General features: G+C 43.1%; 1 protein-coding gene across 2 annotated transcripts in view; it reads left to right on the top strand.

Moving 5' to 3' along the window:
* PTPRA (protein tyrosine phosphatase receptor type A) overlaps window positions 1–22,634 on the top strand; it is a 141,844-nt gene that overhangs the window by 84,555 nt on the left and 34,655 nt on the right. For both annotated transcript variants that reach the window (XM_040335478.1, XM_040335477.1), the window contains exons 5-10: window positions 991–1,075; window positions 6,108–6,181; window positions 8,981–9,117; window positions 13,297–13,387; window positions 15,974–16,050; window positions 19,537–19,573. In XM_040335478.1, the coding sequence (XP_040191412.1) occupies window positions 991–1,075; window positions 6,108–6,181; window positions 8,981–9,117; window positions 13,297–13,387; window positions 15,974–16,050; window positions 19,537–19,573 (501 nt within the window). The remainder of the gene's footprint in view (window positions 1–990; window positions 1,076–6,107; window positions 6,182–8,980; window positions 9,118–13,296; window positions 13,388–15,973; window positions 16,051–19,536; window positions 19,574–22,634) is intronic.

Raw genomic sequence — 22,634 nt, 5'->3', positions numbered from 1 at the left:
GTGTCCTCTGTAGTTTGCATCTAAAGCTACTTGGTGTGTACTGGCCGTGTGCTCTGTAGTTTGCACCTAAAGCTACGTGGTGTGTGTACTGTCTGTGTCTCTGCTATTTTTCGCAATGTTTTTTATCCATATTGCAGGGACCAGACATTACATTAATGCTGCAAGCAGTTTTAAATTGCCTTTTTCTTATAGTAATCTAATTTTGTGCAGGGACAGTTCTAAACACATGCCACTTCACAGGCATACTATAGACACCCAGCAGGTATGATATTTAAAGGAATTTTTCATTTTTTTATTTTTTATTTAAGCATCATTAAAATCACTGCTCCTGAAAAACGACCGTTTTTAAAACTTTTTTTCCATTGATACATGTTCCCTGGGGCAAGACCCGGGTTCTCAAAGCCGTTTTACGACAATAACTTGCATATTAGGCTTTAAAATGAGCACTTTTGAATTTGAACGTTCGAGTCCCATAGACGTCAAAGGGGTTCTAAATGTTCGCACGAACGTTCGGTCCGTTCGAAGGTTCTGGTGCGAACTCGTTCGTTCGTCTCATCCCTACCCAGAAGTATGAAGGTTGTAGCTCGGCCCCCTGACCATCCTCCATGCCCTAGGTTCTTGGGTTGCCCGGTGTATGACTGGGCTCTGCCATTGAGAGAATCACACAGTGACAGCACATACTATATAGGTTTGAAGTCTGGAAGATGTGAATCCAGTATATATGGAGCTGCCTGTTATAATAGCCCAGCAGCTGATCACAAGGTCAATACTTCAGCTCTCCGGACAATGCCCCATTGTTCTTCGTGCCGCGGCTCCCAGTTCTCCAGTATGTAGACTGAATACATTTTCTTGCAATGTCAGTGAAAAGACGTGGATGTCTCTTTCTCTCTCTCATCGCAGTTTCGTGTATTATGCCAGAAGTCTTATTTCTATACATCGGGGATTAATTCTTTGTCTTGTAAATAACTAACTTTTTTTTAATAATTTCAGATGAAACGCCCATTATCGCAGTCATGGTGGCGCTCTCCTCACTGCTCATCATTGTCTTCATCATCATCGTCCTCTACATGCTGAGGTGAGTCTTCTAAGTAGCACCATTCCCTTTAACACTTGATAGAGGTTCAGCTTGTATGGCTTCATTCATTATAGAAATACAATGGCAGACATCATACTCCTCTGCCCTTTTGTTACACAATATGGCAAACTGAACAGCTGATCATCCAAAGCTCTGGGCTTTATTTAAGTGGATGTAAACCCAATTGATGAAATTTGAGCTGGGCACATATATCTGCAGTGTTTTCTTATCTCTCTTTAAAGAGCCAAGTCCCCTACCTCTCTCCTGACCCATTCCTGTGTTATCAGCCTGATAACTCCTGACAAATTCTCTGACACATCATATGAAAGCAGCCTGACATTTCTGTCTGGGGAGGTTGCTATAAATAGATTAGCAGGCAGCTGGCCCAGTTACAAAACACCTCTGAGAGTCTCTGACTATGATGAGAGGGGGTGTGTGCCTTTCCTCCAATTAGAAATTTTAGCTATCTTGGCTGTATGCTCAGACATCACACTCTGTGTTAAACAGGAAGATACAATTCCCTAACACATCTTAACTTTATAAACAGTATATAAATGTGAAGACAGCAGATATACATGTAAAACCTTTTTAGGGAGATTTGGTTCATCTCCGTGTATCATCTGAGGCTGTTCACTTCACTGGATATATGTGAGGGTTTACATCCACTTTAAGGAATTGTCTGTTTTAGTATGCTTTAGCATCAAGGTGAAATTCAATGCTATACCTAAGCTTAGGTACCTTACCTAAGCTAACCCCCAAGTGCGCGCTCCCGTGTGATACAGTGGCGGCCTTAGCCGCCAAGTGTATCACTCGGCCCGCCCTCAGGCATGCAGCGTCATTGATTCGATTGACGGCAGTAGGAGCCAATGGCTGCGCTGCTATCAATCTCCAATGAAGAGCTGCCTCAAGCTGGAGAAAATCATTGCGGGCTCGCGCCCATGGAGTTTCGTGGCCCAGGTAACTAAAACTGGGGCTCGGGGGGGGGGGGTGGGGGGGGATGGGTCTTTGGGAGTGGAGAGTGCAAGGTGTTTTTTCACCTTAATTCATAGGATGCATTAACCACTTAACGACCGCCACATGTTACATATACGTCCACAGAATGGCACGTACAGGCAGATGGGCGTACATGTACGTCCCTGCCTTTCCGCGGGTCGGGGGTCCGATCGGGACCCCCCCCCCCCCCCCGGTACATGCAGCGGTCGGAAATCGTCTGGGAGCGATCCGGGATGAGGGGGCGGTTTTTCATTTCTAGCCGCCCCCTCGCGATCGCTCCCCGGAGCTGAAGAACGGGGAGAGCCGTATGTAAACACGGCTTACCCGTGCTTCACTGTGGCGGCTGCATCGATCGTGTCATCCCCTTTATAGGGAGACACAATCGATGATGACAGACCTACAGCCACCACCCCCCTACAGTTGTAAACACACACTAGGTGAAACATAACTCCTTCAGCGCCCCCTTTGGTTAACTCCCAAACTGCAACTGTCATTTTCACAATAAACAATGCAATTTAAATGCATTTTTTGCTGTGAAAATGACAATGGTCCCAAAAATGTGTCAAAATTGTCCGATGTGTCCGCCATAATGTCGCAGTCACGAAAAAAATCGCTGATCGCCGCCATTAGTAGTAAAAAAAAAATGTAATAAAACTATCCCCTATTTTGTAAACGCTATAAATTTTGCGCAAACCAACCGATAAACGCTTATTTTTTTTTTACCAAAAATATGTAGAAGAATACGTATCGGCCTAAACTGAGGGAAAAAAATGTTATTTATTATAGAAAAAAGTTAAAAATATTGAATTTTTTTCAAAACTGTCGCTCTATTTTTGTTTATAGCGCAAAAAATAAAAACCGCAGAGGTGATCAAATACCACCAAAAGAAAGCTCTATTTGTGGGGAAAAAAGGACGTCAATTTTGTTTGGAAGCCACGTCGCACGACCGCGCAATTGTCTGTTAAAACAACGCAGTGCCGAATCGCAAAACCTGGCCTGGGCATTTAGCAACAAAATGGTCCGGGGCTTAAGTGGTTAAATTCACTTTCAGACCTCAGATCAGCCTTAAACCCTTCACCTTCAGGAAGGCAGGGGTTTCCATGCTATTAGAAACTGTGCCAGCGAGTTATCAGTTTGTTTAAAGAGTGTAAAGGATGTTATTCATATGATTGACTTCCCAACCTTCTGCTCGACCTCTGTGTGTCACAACAATTCAGAATCCATCCTTTTAGTTTGAATTTCACAAACAGCGGAGACCCTCCCGGGTCTGAGTATAGTGTTTACCAAGTCTCTGCACTAATTCGTTTTTTTCTTTTCTTTTCATGCTTGGATTAGTCTGGAATACCAATACTGTATGTGCCGACTATTCCCTCCACTGTTCTAGTAATCTTCATAATACAGAAGTCGGTCCTCAAGGACTTCCAGTCGGCTTATTTTTTCTGTGATGGAGAAAAGGAGTATTAAAGGGAGGATGGGGGCCATACTCTTATTAACAGGCATCAGCTCACTAAGAGAACCAGTCTAATGGAAATAAAATAGATGGCAATGCCCACTTGTTTTTAAAGCTGCTGGTTTCATAACTGTCCTCATCATCCTTCTTTTACTATTTGGGGATTTTCACATTTGCAACAAGTATGCAGCTGGTGAGGCTTGAACTTTAGACTTGCATGGTTGTCCTGGTTGGTGACATAGTACATGGTAAAGCAAGGCTGTGAGATTTGGAAAAAATTGACCAAGCTCTGTACCTAGTATGCAGTGACTAATGCCACTGACAGTTCCGGTCGGAGTCTCTGTACTAACTATTCCAAGTTAGTACAGCAATTTCCCCCGTTGAGCTGTTGTGTCCTGACAGGGGGACAGCCCCTCCGCCAGAACACTTGATCATGGCAGTCTGCCATTGGCTGAGAGCACTGATCCAGAGTTGGTTGGCTGCTGGTTTTCCAGCATGCTCATTCGACAGAAGCCGGCAAACAAACGTCCGAATGTCGGGGCCCGTGTGTACGGGGCTTAAGGCGGCTAGCTAAATGCAAACCTTATCAAATTCAAGCTGTGCACCACCGCTCCTCCTTCCCTAATAGGTACTTTAATGCAATGGGTGGGTTTATTATAAATATGGTTGACCCGATACCGGTATCGGGACCGATACAGAGTATTTGCGGGAGTACTTGCAAATACCCCGATGCCTAAATAGAATACTTGCCCCCCCCCCCCCTGAGGAATACTTGCCCCCCACGAGCCGTATATCGCAAATCCGCCGCTGCCGCGTTAATCACCGTGCGGCGAACATTACAGGCACCTTTAGTTTGAATAGCTGTTTTGCCCGCCGCGCCGTGTATAGACACTCCCCCTTGGACGGATCTGTCCAATCCCGAGCAAGGGGGAGTGTCCTTTACACGGCGTGGCAGGGAAAACAGCTATTCAAACGAAAGCTGCCTGTAATTAACGCGGCGGCGGCATCATGATTAGGTATGGGGGACATGGCTGCATATGTTTGGGGACATGGCTGCATATGTTTGGGGACATGGCTGCATTTATGTGGGGGGACATGGCTGCATTTATGTGGGGGGACATGGCTGCATTTATGTGGGGGGACATGGCTGCATTTATGTGGGGGGACATGGCTGCATTTATGTGGGGGAACATGGCTGGATATATGTGGGGGGACATGGCTGCAATATGTGGGGGGACATGGCTGCAATATGTGGGGGGACATGGCTGCATATGTGGGGGGACATGGCTGCATATGTGGGGGGACATGGCTGCATATATGTGGGGGGACACGGCTGCATATATGTGGGGGGACACGGCTGGATATATGTGGGGGGACACGGCTGCATATATGTGGGGGGACACGGCTGGATATATGTGGGGGGACACGGCTGCATATATGTGGGGGGGGGGGCATGGCTGCATATATGTGGGGGGGGGGCATGGCTGCATTTGTGGGGGGGGGCATGGCTGCATTTGTGGGGGGGACATGGCTGCATTTGTGGGGGGACATGGCTGCATTTGGGGACATATTTAAAAAAAGTATCGTATTCGGTATCGGCGAGTACATAAAAAAAAGTATCGGTACTTGTACTCGGTCCTAAAAAAGTGCTATCGGGACAACCCTAATTATAAAGTAGGGACACAAGAGTACCAGGGGCCAAGATCACTAATGCCATCAGTCTGCTAAAGGAAGTATTTCCTCCTGTCCCCCTATTGACCAGCCTGTACATTGTAACGTTGTAGCAAGTCACAAGTGGGAGGCTGCTGCCGGGCCGAAATTTGTAAAACATTTGTGAAAACATTTGCCAAAAACTACACAGGCACCAAGATTTGTAGTGTTGTCAATCTCTGAGTCAGCATATCGGTCCAGGAAGTAGGTGGTGACCCTGGATGATGACTGAATAAAGATGGCTCGTACTGTGATTTCTGGAAGGGCTAAGAGAAGTATGACCCAAGTTCTTTTGGCCATTCTTCTCATCTAGGGCACAGTAGTGCATTTGGTTCTCTATGCCTGTGACCCAAATTCAGCCGACAATGGGCTAAAGCCTGCTGTCTCTGGAGGGATCGCAACAAAGATCTGACTGGCAGCTAGCTCAGCCTCTCAGTGCCCCTCTGAGAGCCTGTGCCAGCCATTCCTGCCCCATCCACAACCTGGAGTTGGAGGGGTAGAGCAGAGGGCGAGTGACTGACAGTTATTACTCTCTGCTCAGTGAAGACCTAAGACTTGGAGATCAGTGGTCCTGTAATTTAATTGGTTCTCAGTTTTGGGAGCCGGCGCTGCAGCCACATAGGTGAGTGTGTGTTATTTATTCTGACATCCCACACTCCTCCTTTAAAAATGTTAACACTTCCAGGTATATTTTACATTATTTAGCATGCATGTACTTGACATAGAAAAAGTCTATCTGATGCTCGGTCCACTATAACATGAAAGATGCACAGTATCTGATCTTAGGCCCACGTTACAAAACGTAGAAAGTGACAACAGTGATATATTATCTGATGATATGTGTCGTGACATAAACTAACCCTCAACCCATGTTTATAGGTTTAAGAAGTACAAACAAGCAGGCAGTCACTCCAACTCTTTCCGGTTGTCCAATGGCAGAACAGATGACATGGGTGAGTGTCCGAGCCATCGCACTACACAACGGATTTGGTTGAATTTATGTTCAACATTGAGCACTACGTCCTATCGGAACTGATCAGGTTGTTGTAACTGTCCTATTCCTCATCATCCGTGTCCTAGGCATCTTGTCTCCTGTATACAGTCTGTCATTTTGTTTGGATTACTTCAAATTTGTGTTTTTGTTTCAGTTTTTTTTGTAATTTGGGCTTTTTTTGTTTTTGTTTTTTAGAACAAATTGCACAAAAAAAAAAAAAAAATTACCAGTCCTTCGATATAGTCCAGGGGTCACCAAACATTATAAACAGGCCAGTTTACTGCTGGGGCTGGACTGTGGCCAGTGGGAGTAAACTATGTCTCAGGCTTGGTGGTCAATGGAACTTAAAAAAAAAAAATGCATCGCTCCTGTGGTCAGTAGTATGAGGAATAGCACCCAATCATTGGTATCAGTGGGGTGAATAGTGCCCCATCATTGGTATTAGTAAGAGGAATAGCACCCATCATTGGTATTAGTAAGAGGAATAGCACCCCATCATTGGTATTGGTAAGAGGAATAGCACCCCATCATTGGTATTGGTAAGAGGAATAGCACCCCATCATTGGTATTGGTAAGAGGAATAGCACCTATCATTGGTATTAGTAAGAGGAATAGCACCTATCATTGGTATTAGTAAGAGGAATAGCACCCATCATTGGTATTAGTAAGAGGAATAGCACCCATCATTGGTATTAGTAAGAGGAATAGCCCCCATCATTGGTATTAGTAAGAGGAATAGCACCCATCATTGGTATTAGTAAGAGGAATAGCACCCATCATTGGTATTAGTAAGAGGAATAGCACCCATCATTGGTATTAGTAAGAGGAATAGCCCCCATCATTGGTATTCGTAAGAGGAATAGCACCCGTCATTGGTATTAGTAAGAGGAATAGCACCCCATCATTGGTATTGGTAAGAGGAATAGCACCCCATCATTGGTATTGGTAAGAGGAATAGCACCCCATCATTGGTATTGGTAAGAGGAATAGCACCCCATCATTGGTATTGGTAAGAGGAATAGCCCCCCATCATTGGTATTGGTAAGAGGAATAGCACCTATCATTGGTATTAGTAAGAGGAATAGCCCCCATCATTGGTATTAGTAAGAGAAATAGCACCCATCATTGGTATTAGTAAGAGAAATAGCCCCCATCATTGGTATTAGTAAGAGGAATAGCACCCCATCATTGGTATTAGTAAGAGGAATAGCCCCCATCATTGGTATTAGTAAGAGGAATAGCCCCCATCATTGGTATTAGTAAGAGGAATAGCACCCATCATTGGTATTAGTAAGAGGAATAGCACCCCATCATTGGTATTAGTAAGAGGAATAGCCCCCATCATTGGTATTAGTAAGAGGAATAGCCCCCATCATTGGTATTAGTAAGAGGAATAGCACCTATCATTGGTATTAGTAAGAGGAATAGCACCCCATCATTGGTATTAGTAAGAGGAATAGCCCCCATCATTGGTATTAGTAAGAGGAATAGCCCCCATCATTGGTATTAGTAAGAGGAATAGCACCTATCATTGGTATTAGTAAGAGGAATAGCCCCCATCATTGGTATTAGTAAGAGGAATAGCCCCCATCATTGGTATTAGTAAGAGGAATAGCCCCCATCATTGGTATTAGTAAGAGGAATAGCACCTATCATTGGTATTAGTAAGAGGAATAGCACCCATCATTGGTATTAGTAAGAGGAATAGCCCCCATCGTTGGTATTAGTAAGAGGAATAGCACCCCATCATTGGTATTAGTAAGAGGAATAGCACCCCATCATTGGTATTAGTAAGAGGAATAGCACCCCATCATTGGTATTAGTAAGAGGAATAGCACCCCATCATTGGTATTAGTAAGAGGAATAGCACCTATCATTGGTATTAGTAAGAGGAATAGCACCCCATCATTGGTATTAGTAAGAGGAATAGCACCCCATCATTGGTATTAGTAAGAGGAATAGCACCCCATCATTGGTATTAGTAAGAGGAATAGCACCCCATCATTGGTATTAGTAAGAGGAATAGCACCCCATCATTGGTATTAGTAAGAGGAATAGCACCCCATCATTGGTATTAGTAAGAGGAATAGCACCCCATCATTGGTATTAGAGGAATAGCACCCCATCATTGGTATTAGTAAGAGGAATAGCACCCCATCATTGGTATTAGAGGAATAGCACCCCATCATTGGTATTAGTAAGAGGAATAGCACCCCATCATTGGTATTAGAGGAATAGCACCCCATCATTGGTATTAGTAAGAGGAATAGCACCCCATCATTGGTATTGGTGCAAGGAATAGCACCCCATCATTGGTATTGGTGCAAGGAATAGCACCCCATCATTGGTACTGGTGCGAGGAATAGCACCCCATTATTGGTATCAGTGGGAGGAATCTTGCCCCATTATTGGTATCAGTGTCAGGAGTAGCACCCCGTCATTGGTATCAGTGGGAGTAATAGTGGGTGCCCTTTTGTTGGTGTTGATGGGAGAAATAATGCCCCACTGTTGGTGTCACTGATAGGAAGGTTGTCTCATTGTTTGTATCTGTGGGAGGAATAATGTTCCAAGGGCCAGATAAAGGCAAGCAACGGCAGGCAAACTTCGGAGACCACTGATATAGTCAATGGAAATATTTCCCAATGGTCATGGCAGGACTTGGGGACTTGGGTGCGGGGGTCATATTACCTGACTACCACAGAAATGCAATAGATGAAATGATCAACTAAACATCTTTGTTTTCTGTTCTTATTGACAGAGCCCCAAAGTATGCCACTCCTAGCAAGATCTCCCAGCACCAACCGCAAGTACCCGCCGCTGCCTGTCGAGAAGCTGGAAGAAGAGATTAACCGAAGAATGGCAGATGATAACAAACTGTTCCGGGAAGAGTTTAATGTGAGTCTTAAATACGTTCCCATGTAAACTTTACTGGAGTTCAAAAGAAAGCTCACTTGTTCAAGACCTGCCTTCTCTGTATGGACACTTCAGTGAATAAACCCATTCATACGGGATGTATCCTTTTTTGGTTGTGGAGGACAGAGACTGATCCCCACCAAGCTTCTCCGGAGCCCCATTGGGAATATCTTTAGAATACCTTTTGGCGTATCTCTTTTAGTCTTAGGGTTATTTTTTAAACACCACCTTTCATGTTACACATATAGTAAGGGTGCTCCATGATACATGGTCATAGTTTCCCATGCCCATAGGGCTCCCCCCTTACTGAACCCAGGGGTGCTTGATTTTTTTTAATTCGGTGCGGCTGTGTATGTCTCTGCCCACAGAGCTGACTATTCACAAAGATATGTGAATTTAGAGACTTCAAGTCCCATCTGACACCGCCGCAGTGGGACTCATAGAATACCATTGATAAACCTACAGCACTGTATCTGAAGGTCTGTACCTCCTATACCTGTGTCTGGAGAGATAGTCTGGGGTTCCAATGCTTTGCAGACTCCAATGCAAAAAAATTAATAGGTGCTCATTTTATTTCAAGTAGTTCTAAAGGCCGAAGGTTTTTTACCTTAATGTGGTTAAGGCAGATGGTTTATTAGCTTAATTCATTCTATGCATTAAGATAAAAAAAAAAAACCTGTGTGCAGCAGCCTCCCTCAGCCCCCCTAATACTTGCCTGAGCCCATCTCTATCCTTTATCTATTGCGCCATTGGCTCCTGCTGCTGTGAAAGTCAGTGAGCCAATGAGGGGAGAGAGGGGGGTGGAGCCTATCTGCGGCTCCGTGTCTGAATGGACACAGGGAGCTGTGGCTCGGCTCGGGTGCCCCCATAGCAAGCTGCTTGCTGTTGGGGCACTCGTCGGGAGGGAGGTGCCAGGAGCGCCGAAGAGGGACCCGAGAAGAAGAGGATCGGGGCTGCTCTGTGCAAAACCGCTTCACAGAGCAGGCAAGTATAACATGTTTAAAACAGGCTTTAGTATCACTTTAATGCATTTTATGCGTTAAGGTAAAAAACCTTCTTGGTACAGCCCCCCCCCCCCCCTTTACTTATTTGAGCCCCATCTAGATCCATCAATGTAAATGAGAGCAGCGGCTCTCCCGGATGTCTCACTCAGCAGTGGGAGTCAGGCTCCTCCCAATCACAACCAGTGAGCCAATGAGAAGAGCGTGGGGGGGCGGGCGGCCGAGCCACACTGTGTGTGTGTGTGAATGGACAATGTCCATTCACTGGAGCAAGCCAGCTTGAGTGCCCCCATAACAAGAGGCTATTGGGGGGCACCTGACAGGAGGGAGGAGCCTGGACTGCCGGTGGGGGACCCATGAAGAAAAAGTTTGGGGGCTGCTTTGTGCAAAACTGTTAAACAGAGCGAGTCAGTTTAATGTTTGTTTATTTTTTTTATTTAACAAAAAAACAACCTTTAGAATCACTTTTAATTTGTGTGCATGCATTTATTGATTAAAGCTTGGTGGTCTATAGTTTTAAAGATATAGAAGGGGATGAAGGCTAGAGGAAAGGCTGTTCATGGTCCTATCATTAGTAAAACGTAACCTGACCCACCATCTTTAGGTAGAAGAAGAAGGGGGCGATGCAAATCTGGATAGGTTATTTAATTTAAAACTGAATATTATATTGGTGATGTTTGAAGCTGAAGTTTAGATATAATTTTTCTTGCATAGTTATATTGTTGCAGTTTGAACGAATGTTAGTATGCCTATCTCAGATCTGGCTGATCCCTGTGGAAGCCTCAAGTCAACATGGTGGTCTCCACTACTACAGTGATGGCAGCAGACTTTCTGGTCCAGTACCAAGCGGCTGCCCTTCTGCATAGTTACCACAAGGGGTCGCACTGCTGCCATTCAGAGAACACTTTGTATTTTATTTTTATTTTTTCAATGAATGCAAGACTTTCTCTGTTTGACAAGAGAGGTGGGGAAGGTGATGTCATGATTTATATGGTTATGGACACGCTACTCCATTTGCTTCTCCTAACTATGAGGATGCTGGATTAGCCTGGATCTCTTTATATGCCTTTGAAACCATAGCCCTTTTTTGTTTTATATACTACAAGCCTCTGCGCAAGGTAGAGATTGTGACATCAGCCACACACATCTCCACCTCGCCCAATCGGGGAACTATTTTGTATTCACTGAAAAAAAAAAAAAAAAAACTAATGCCATTTTCTAAATGGTGGCTGTGTTGGGCCACAAGTGCTTACTATGCAGAAGGGCAGCCGCTCAGCAATGGACCTGGAAGACTGCTGCCATCACTATAGTAGCAGAGACTTCTACAGTGATTTGTAGCTTCCACAGGGATCAGTCAGTTATGACATTTACATACTTAATCACTTCAGCCCCGGAAGAATTTGCCCCCTTAATGACCAGAGCATTTTTTGCGATACCGCACTGCAACTCTTTAATTGACAATTGCGCGGCCGTGCAACGCTGCACCCAAACAAAGTTGACGTCCTTTTTTTCCCCCACAAATAGAGCTTTCTTTTGGTGGTATTTGATCACCACTGCGGTTTTTATTTTTTGCGCTATAAACAAAAATAGAGCGTCAATTTTGAAAAAAAGAAATATTAACTTTTTGCTATTATAATATCCCCCAAAAATATATAAAAAAACGTTTTTTTCCCTCAGTTTAGGCTGATAAGTATTCTTCTACATATTTTTGGTAAAAAAAAATCACAATAAGTGTATATTAATTGGTTTGCACAAAAGTTATAGCGCCTACAAAACAGGGGATAGATTTATGCTATTTTTACTATAATTTTTTTTTATTAGTAATGGTGGTGATCAGCGATTTTTTTATTGGGATTGCGGCTTACACATCGGACACTTTTGACACTATTTTGGGACCATTGTCATTTTATACAGTGATCAGAGCTAAAAATAGCCACTGACTTTCTGTATAAATGTGACTGGCAGGAAAGGGGTTCACACTAGGGGGCGCTCAAGGGGTTAAATGTGTGTTCACTAGAACATGACAGTGATCACTGTTCCTGATGACAGGGAGCAGTAGATCCCTGTCCTGTCACTGGACAGAACAGGGAAATGCCTTGTTTACATTGGCATCTCCGAGTTCTGCCTCTCCTTACCATGATCGTGGGCGGGCACACTCCTGCGACCGCTAGCCTGCGATGTCAGAGGGACGTACGGGTACGCCAATTTGCCCAGCCGTGCCATTCTGCCGCTGCACATCGTCGTGCAGCGGTTTGACAAGTGGTTAAATTGATCCAAACTGAAACAATGGAACGTCAAAAAAAAAAAAATGCACCTAAAGTTTATTTTTTATCGTTTGTAGGCATTCATTACTAGGTTACAATGTTGCAGCTGAAAGAACAGTCTGCACACGATTGCTTATTTGTTTCCTAAACCTGAAATGATCTGTTTGAGTGTTTAGGCTTTTTTTTTTTAAAATACACATTTGAAAAAAAAAATGTTTGCAGTCATTTTTCACAGTCCCCCTTATGGATCATGAACACTGCTTCTCAAAGAAGCGGCTCCTACAGGCATTTGTGCTTTTTTGAGCTCTCATTATTTTCCTGCCTAGAAAATCCCCTCCATATTGGGCAACGTGTCCATGCACACTATGGCTTTTTCAGGAGTTTCCAGGCATATGCTCTTATAGGCAGAAAAAAAACCAGAGCGTGTATTTTTTAAAAGGAGCTTTCGAGCAGAAAAGACACTTAAATGCTCAAGAACATGTGAAAAAAAAATACGAATAAGCATGAAGGAGCTCAAAGAAGCTCTAAAACGCACATAAAAAAAAAAAAAAAAAAGAAATGAGCTGAGGGGAGGGTTTGTGGGGGAAAAAAAAAGCTTATGCTCAAAGAAGCTCAATAAAAATGTGCAAAAGAGCCCAAAAAAGCACAAGCTTCAGGCTAAAATAAAAGCTGAAGCTGTTTTTTTGAGCTGCATTGTGCATAAGCTTTTAGTTCCTTGATCAGAAAAGACTAAATTCCCTAACGTGACAACATGTTGATACCTTTAAATGATGATAAATGATTAGCCGTCTGTTAAATGTATTTTTTGGCAGAAGTCTCTACTTGTATGTGACTGTAGCGCCACTTAGAGGACAATTTTGGTGTATGCTCTAACCTGCATGTATTTCTATCTGTAGGCTCTACCAGCCTGCCCTATCCAAGCTACATGTGAAGCTGCCTCAAAGGAAGAGAATAAAGAAAAGAACAGATATGTCAACATACTGCCCTGTAAGTGCTCACTGCTCATCCACATTTGTGTATAATCATTTCTGAAAGAAAAACCCGCTGGCTGACAAATCGTTCTTTGTGTACTGGGTACTGATTTCCCCCCCTGCTGTAGCAAATTGGATCATGCTCTGCTGAGGTTTTTCACCTTCCCCTGGATTAAGGATGAGCTCTGGCGTGTTTGCATAGTACACGTGCAGAGCCCGCCAGGAAGTGTGCACGGTGTTGCGCCAATCACAGCCAGGGATACATTGTCCCGATGCTCGGCTGCAGAGATCGGGAAATGTCTCCCTGGCTGTGATTAGCGCAGCGCCGTGCACACTTCCTGGCGGGCTCTGCACGTGTACTATGCAAACACGCCAGAACTCATCCTTACTCTGGATCAACTGTAGGTATAGAATTGGATATATGGGATTGTACGATATCTTTTTTTTTTTTTTTTTTTTTTTATGGTTGAACTGGATGGGCTTGTGTCTTTTTTCAACCTTACCAACTATGTACTTTTTATACAAACTCGGCTTTATTTAAAAAAACATTTTTTTTATTTTTTTTTTAAAGGTGTTGTAAAGACTTTTTTTTTTATTTTTTTTAACAAACATATGCTTGCCTCCAATGTGCAGTTCGATTTGCACAGTGTGGCCCCGAACCTCGTCTTCTGGGGTCCCCCGGGGGTTCTCGCGGCTCCTCCCTGCATCAGATAACCCCCTAGGAGAGGCGCACTCCTGGGGGGGTTACCTTGCCGGCACACTTTCGAGTCTAGCATTTGCGTCCATAGACACGAAAGCCGGACTCTTCCCCGCCCTCCCAACGCCCGCGTCATTTAATTTGATTGACAGCAGCGGGGGCCAGCGGCTGCGCTGCCATCAATCTATCCAATCAAGAGTCGGGATCCCGTGGAGAGAGGGACAGGGGGTTCCATGCCGAGGAAAATACAGGGCTCAGGTGAGTAAAACGGGGGGGGGGGGGGGGGGTGGTCACTGGATGCATTAAGGTGAAAAAAACATGAGGGTTTACAAACCCTTTAAGTGTAATAGCTAATTGCAACCAGTCAGAATCCACCTTCTGCTGGTCTGACCCTGGCAGACTGAATGTTGATTGGTTGTTTAGGACCGTTGCGCATTAGAATAAGTTTTTTATGTAATAATGCTGAATATGCAAATTTTCTTCTGATATAGAGGTGGCGTGCCAATTGGGTACAGAGTATGAATTGCTTATCTTGACTCATGAACCCCTCAAGTGTCGCCTTGCCCGAGATCCAATTCTTGACTGTGATTTGTTCCTTAGAGCTTAATTAAAGTTGATTTGCTGTAAAGAGATTCTGCAGATCTTTTGCTGTTTCATTTACGCATTTAATAGTTGAGAAAACTATGTAAACTAGTCCGAACATATGATTCCTGCACAGTATGGATTCATAACTAGAGGTGCACTAACTGGAATTTGTGGTGCTGAAAAAAAATTATATATATATATGTGTATGTGTGTGTGTGTGTATATATATATATATATATATATATATATATATATATATATATATATAATATGTGTGTGTGTGTGTGTGTGTGTGTGTGTGTGTGTGTGTGTGTGTGTGTGTATATATATATATATATATATATATATATATATATATATATACACACGCGCCAGAGAGCCTCTGAAATACTCGGACAGCTCAGCTGATCAAGGAAAGGTTCAGAAACACTTGGGAACGGACTATTTCCAAGTATTTACGAGTATTTCCAAATGGCTCAGAATGGCTACAAACCGCTCCGAGTGTCAGAATAAAAAATAAAGTAAAGGACAGAGGTATTGCATGCCAAACGAATTCTTCTGTTGCAGAAGCGATTTGTTAAAGCGGGGGTTCACCCTTAGAGGGCACTTTTTCCCCTTAGATTCCTGCTCGTTTTCTCTAGGGGAATCGGCAATTTGTTTTAAAATATGTGCAGTACTTACCCGTTTACGAGATGCATCTTCTCCGTCGCTTCCGGGTATGGGCTGCGGGAATGGGCGTTCCTTCTTGATTGACAGTCTTCCGAGAGGCTTCCGACAGTCGCATCCATCGCGTCACGATTTTCCGAAAGAAGCCGAACGTCGGTGCGCAGGCGCAGTATACAGCCGCACCGACGTTCGGCTTCTTTCGGCTACGAGTGACGCGATGGATGCGACCGTCGGAAGCCTGTCAATCAAGAAGGAACGCCCGCTCCCGAAGACCCATACCCGGAAGCGACGGAAGAAGATGCAGCTCGAAAACGGGTAAGTACTGCTCATATTTTAATACAAATAGCCGATTCCCCTAGACCGAACGAGCAGGAATCTAAGGGGAGAAAATTTTTTTTTTTAGAAATGGGTGAACTCCCGCTTTAAGGAGTTCAAAGGGCCCCATTACCTGCTTATTTCAAGTTTGAATTCCTCTGCATTGCAGGTATTGGGGTACCTGTACATTTCCCCCAATCTGGGTCATCTCCATTATGGCAGATCATTTTGCTTATTCCAGCTTTTTGTGTTATACAGACACTTTCCATTGCCATACAATGTCATTTTAGATTATAACTGCAAAGTTCTAACTTCTTCTGACTTTTCTACATTTTGCAGATGACCATTCCAGAGTTCACCTGTCACCCATAGAGGGAGTGCCGGACTCGGACTACATTAATGCCTCTTTTATCAATGTGAGTGCTTTTTACATCCTCATTTAAAGTGACATAAGACTTCTATGCTACAGTTTTTCCTGTGCATGGCACATAATTGGAGAAATGTCTGGGCTGACACCGCTGACCTCCTTCCAAAAATGCTACCTACCTGGCTTGTTCCGATTTTCATGGACACCGACCTGAAACAAGCATGCATTCAGCGAATTGGGAACTCCTGATCTGCATTTTTATTCCTGGCTCTCTGCATACTTGTTCTTCGCTCTTGTCACAGAAAGTGTTGCACCCAGGCAATTAGCATTTTTTCAAAGTAGCCTGCAATGAAGACTTCCATGTCGCCATAGTGAATATGTGCATCATGTTATATTCTGCTTTCTTTAGGAATTTGGGTTTGCAGATGGGTAGAATAAATCTGGTACTCCTCTCTCTTATAGTAGAACTCCTTCCAGACAGCAAAATCCAAAGCTGATTTACATGTATGTGATTGACTGTCTTTGTGTCTGTTCAGCCAGTCTTGTGCCCTAGGATTGCAGTGGGGCTGATGAAGGATGAAGCCAAATGCAGTGGCAAGGTTTTATTTCCATTGCTTCATTACGGCTGACTTTTATTGGCCCTTGTCATGATCATAACAGAAGCTAAGCCAGTCTTTGTTAGTCTAGGACCTCACATATGTACAGTAAGGGGGAAATTTTGTACATTTGCCCACTGACAAACTTGTCGTGATTGTAGACGTATTGGTGCAATTGTGACAGAGGAAATTGAGTACTGTCCATGATCCTTTTTTTATTTGCAGATTTTTTTTTTTTTTTTCTTGCTTTGTTTTATCATTCTGCCAAAAAAATGTGAATCAGTACTGCTTGGACCTTGAAGAAGGGGAACCCCCCCTCCCTGAGAGATTCCCACTGACAAAGAAATGATCAGTCTATAATTTTAATGGTAGGTTTATTTTAACAGTGAGAGATAGAATAACAACAAAAAAAATTCAGAAAAACGCATTTCCAAAAAAGTTATAAATTGATTTGCAGTATTTGACAGGTCAGACGTTTCTTGTGGTTGGCCACCAGGTTTGCACATCTCAGGAGGGATTTTGTCCCACTTCTCTTTTCAGATCCTCTCCAAGTCATTAAGGTTTCGAGGCTGACATTTGGTAACTCGAGCCTTCAGCTCCCTCCACATATTTTCTATGGGATTAAGGTCTGGAGACTGGCTAGGCCACTCCAAGAACTTAATGTGCGTCTTCTTGAACCACTCCATTATTGTGTGTGTTTTGGGTCATTTTCATGCTGGAATACCAATCCATGACCCATCTTCAATGCCCTGGCTGAGGGAAGGAGATTCTCGCCCAAGATTTTATGGTACACGGCCCTGTCAATCTTCTCTTTGATGCAGTGAAGTTGTCCTGTCCCTTTAGCAAAAAAAACACCCCCAAAGCGTAATTTTTCCACCTCCAAATATGACCGTGTGGATGGTGTTCTTGGGCAGCATTCCTCCTCCTCCAAACACAGCGAGTTGCGTTAATGCCAAAGAGCTTATTTTTTGGTCTCATCTGAGAACAACTATTTCACCCAGTTCTCCTCTGAATCATTAAGATGTTCATTAGAAAACTTCAGATGGGTCTGTACATGTGCTTTCTTGAGCAGGGGGACCTTCCGAGCGCTGCAGGATTTCAGTCCTTCACGACGTAGTGTGTTAACAATTTATTGGTAACTGTAACAGGAGTGACTTTTGGGCACAGATTGAGCCAGGAGATGGGGGACACATGTTTGATTGTTTTGGCGTGAACAGTGATCTACAGTATATTCCTTAATTCCTGCAAAGAATATTCTATGACTCCTCTCTCTTAGAAGACTGTTAACATGTTAAATAAGGCTGGCTCTTGAAAGGCCTTTAATTGTGTGATAACACTGTCTAAAGCCAATTGATGCTCAGAGGTGTGAATAGGTGTCAAGCTGTATGCGGGGACAGAACGTCTGCCTAGGGATGTGGATTGGGAAGAGATCATTGTGTGATGGTGTTTTGTTTGAGTTCTGTTAATGAAGGAACGTGCAGTGATTAGGTCCTGATAATTATAGCCCGGCGTCGAGATGTCTAGAATGTTTAGTAATTAGCTCAAAGAATGTGATTGAAGCCCCCACGGTGTGATGTGTGGGTGGGAAGTTGGTTGTTCCTTTCATGCCTTGTACTGCATAAAAAGCTGAGAAGAAACCATTAAAAGTTAGTTCATATTTTGACGCAGTAACAGAGCTTGTCAGTCTCGTTATTGAGGGAATTCTTATGGAATGGATCGGGTCTGCCTGTTGGTTGGAGTGTCGATAAGCTGTCTTGGATGGGATGGAAGGTCTTAAACGGTGGTGACCGTTACAGTAACTATAGTCCCATCTGCCTTGAGATCATTCACAAGATTCTCCTGTGTAGTTCTGGGCTGATTCCTCGCCGTTCTCAGGATCATTAAAAGTCCACGAGGTGAGATCTTACATGGAGCCCCCAGACCGAGAGAGATTGACATTTATTTTGTGTTTCTTCCATTTGCGAATAATCACACCAACTGTTGTCACCCTCTCACCAAGCTGCTTGCCGATCGTCTTATAGCCCATTCCAGCCTTGTGTAGGTCTACAATCTTGTCCCTGACATCCTTGGACGGCTTTTTGGTCTTGGCCATGGTGGAGAGATTGGAATTTAAATTATTGCTTCTGAGAACAGATGTCTTTTATACAGGTAACAAGCTGAGATTAGGTGCACTCCATTTAAGAGAGTGCTCCTAATCTCAGCTTGTTACCTGAATAGAAGACACCTGGGAGCCAGAAATCTTGCTGATTGGTGGGGAATCAAATACTTATTTCACTCATTAAAATGCAAATCAATTTATAACTGTTTTGAAATGTGTTTTTCTGTCCTTTCTTATTCTGTCTCTCACTGTTGCAATAAACCTACCATTATAATTATAGACTGATCATTTCTTTGTCAGTGGGCAAACATACAAAATCAGGGGATTCCAATACTGTTCTCCCTCACTGTACGGCCAAGGTGATCGCTAGCCCCAGATGCACACTTCCAGCCTATAAAGAGTTTTCCTAGACTCCGCTTCTGTCAGAGACCTAAGTGTGTTCTGTACCTTTGGGCTGTGGTGATAGACCAGTCTAAGTATTCCCATGTAGGCGCATGTTGTGTTTAATTATTTCCTGTGTCATTTCCATTTCCCAAGCTCATTTTTTACTAGTACACAACACCAGATTTACTGCTGAGGTTCCCAAGCTTGCAAGCAACATTTAAAGGGGTCCTCTAGCTACATAAGTCATGACTTAATTGAAGACGGTAATCTGTCAATACTTTCATTGCTAGCAATGTATATGTCCTATAAACGCACATTTGTGTGAATAAAGCCTATGGGGTGGCACAGAGGTGCCAGTCATGTCATTTGGGTCACTCACACAGTTCGTTTGGTTGAGATTTCAGTGTTGCTGGCATTTAAAGCAGAAGTGTTTACTCTGATCTATGTTCTGTTTTAGGGTTATCAAGAGAAGAACAAGTTTATAGCGGCACAAGGTAAATATCTGTTGTGTTGATGTTTCTCAGTGCTATTAATTTAGAGCAAAGGATTCTGGTAACAATGGCTGAATTGGGGGTCAGGGTTGCAGTAAACCAGCAGAGCCCTGAGTATACTTTGGATCATGGATTAGAGGTTACTTAGGGCATTTGTTCGCTCATAGAGGCCGAACAGAATTAAAATAACTTGTATGTTTAGCGGTACCCCTCCCATAAGACTGTGACAGCTAGGGTCTTTTGTCCCGACCCCCTCTCCCACTTTGTCAGGTGCTCCAGGTATGCCTCAATGATGACAAGTCAGGGAAACTACAAGAAAAACGGTTGGCAACTTACAAAGTATGGCATAGGGCCTCAAATGTGGCCCTTTTATAGCTCCAGAAGGTCACGCATAATATTCAGTACATGACAAAACACTGTCAGAGACTTCAGACATAATAGAGGTGATGATCAGAGAATTGCATATATGGTCTGAAGACACGATACAGGGAGTGACTAAAGGGGTTATAAAGGCAGAAGTTTTTTTATCTTAATGAATTAAGATAAAAAGCCTTCTGTGTGCAGCAGCCCTCCTCCCTCTCTGTCCAGTGATGTCCACGAATGTGTCAGCCGTCCAAGATTCTCCTTGCTGATTGGCTGAGACACCGCAGCTGGGCCATTGGCTCCTGCTGCTGTCAATTAAAGACAGCTAGCCAATCAGGGAAAAGAGGGGGCAGGGCCGGGGCAGGACTGTATCTGAATGGACACAGGGAGCTGTGACTTAGCTCGGTTGCCCCCCATAGCAAGCTTCTTGCTGTGGGGGCACTGAACAGGAGGGAGGGACCAGGAGCAGCGGAAAGGGACCAGAGAAGAGGAGGATTGGGGCTGCTCTGTGCAAATCCAACTGCAACAGAGCAGGTAAGTATAACATGTTTTTGTTATTTTTATAGGTAAAAAGACTTTACAATACCTTTTTTAAGCTGGCCATTTTTTTTTTTTTTTTTTTTTTTTAACAGCCAGTGGACTGATAAAAAAAAAAAAAAAAAAAAAAGAATGGATTTCGCACACATTCAAGGTGGATAGAGGAATCCACCCCATCATGCTTTTTTTTTTTTTTTCATTCAAATTTAAGTTTATTTTCAATAAAATAAATATACATTTGTATTAAATTAGCAAGAAATAAGTCAATAGCACGCAGAAATATAATAATTTAAATACATTTCAATTCATAATAATCATTCCTGTCTTATTAACTGCCACTTATATCTATCCATCCTATATGCTCTACACCATGTGGTGAAAGTAAGGCAGTTCACATAAGCTAAATTAAAAGACTATTTCAAAGTAATACTTTAAACTTGAAAGAGAAACAGAATATTTTCATATATCAAGGAATTCCTAGGTCTAGCGTTATCACACAATAAGTTATATAAGGGATAAAACTAATTGAGTGTATCAGATTAAAGTACTTAGAATAATTAAAGGATAAGATATCCAGAGTGCAACAACCTCTCCGACACCCCTAACGGGAACTTTCTGTGTCCAAGAGGTTGAGCAAAACCTCCAATCCTCCCTCCCTCCCTCCAATAACTATTACTGGAACTCTCCGATAACCGAAAGCATATTTTCGGAATCCCCATCAAATCTAATTATTTCAAAGGTTTGGTAGAATCCTTCAATTACTTAAACATAAACTTATCTTTTCAAAATAAAACAAACCGAGGACCAAAAAACGTAAGGATTCTATCCCCAGAGATAAAATAATGAGATAAAACCTAAGAAGAATCAGAAGAAAAAAAGAAAGAGTGACAAAAGACAAGAGGGGAAGTGAAAAAAGAAAGCCAGAAGAAAATCAGGAGAGATAGAAAATTAGCCTGCCTGCCATCTACCAGCATCGTCCAAAAGACACTGATGTCATCAAAACCTTCACGGAGTATAAGTTATCCCCATGTATTCCAACCAAGGTTCCCAGATTTCATAGAAAAAAGTAGACTTATCCAACATGGAGCAGACCCTTTTCTCTTGTTCCATAATCCATGTCCCATCATGCTTTTTATTCTTACTGTGCTACTCCTCCACTGTCAAATTACACCGATCAGCACTGTAGCCGGTTGGCAATGATCACAGGAAATTTTTCCAATATTCCCGTTCAAAAGAAACTGATCATTATACAGGGAGTGCAGAATTATTAGGCAAGTTGTATTTTTGAGGATTAATTTTATTATTGAACAACAACCATGTTCTCAATGAACCCCAAAAACTCATTAATATCAAAGCTGCATATTTTTGGAAGTAGTTTTTAGTTTGTTTTTAGTTTTAGCTATTTTAGGGGGATATCTGTGTGTGCAGGTGACTATTACTGTGCATAATTATTAGGCAACTTAACAAAAAACAAATATATACCCATTTCAATTATTTATTTTTACCAGTGAAACCAATATAACATCTCAACATTCACAAATATACATTTCTGACATTCAAAAACAAAACAAAAACAAATCCGTGACCAATATAGCCACCTTTCTTTGCATGGACACTCAAAAGCCTGCCATCCATGGATTCTGTCAGTGTTTTGATCTGTTCACCATCAACATTGCGTGCAGCAGCAACCACAGCCTCCCAGACACTGTTCAGAGAGGTGTACTGTTTTCCCTCCTTGTAAATCTCACATTTGATGATGGACCACAGGTTCTCAATGGGGTTCAGATCAGGTGAACAAGGAGGCCATGTCATTAGTTTTTCTTCTTTTATACCCTTTCTTGCCAGCCACGCTGTGGAGTACTTGGACGCGTGTGATGGAGCATTGTTCTGCATGAAAATCATGTTTTTCTTGAAGGATGCAGACTTCTTCCTGTACCACTGCTTGAAGAAGGTGTCTTCCAGAAACTGGCAGTAGGACTGGGAGTTGAGCTTGACTCCATCCTCAACCCGAAAAGGCCCCACAAGCTCATCTTTGATGATACCAGCCCAAACCAGTACTCCACCTCCACCTTGCTGGTGTCTGAGTCGGACTGGAGCTCTCTGCCCTTTACCAATCCAGCCACGGGCTCTTCCATCTGGCCCATCAAGACTCATTCTCATTTCA

The sequence above is a fragment of the Rana temporaria genome, chromosome 1 (genome assembly GCF_905171775.1).
Source record: "Rana temporaria chromosome 1, aRanTem1.1, whole genome shotgun sequence".
NCBI lineage: Eukaryota > Metazoa > Chordata > Amphibia > Anura > Ranidae > Rana > Rana temporaria.
The sequence above is the reverse complement of the archived record's forward strand: the minus strand, read 5'-3'. Positions and strand labels throughout refer to the sequence as shown.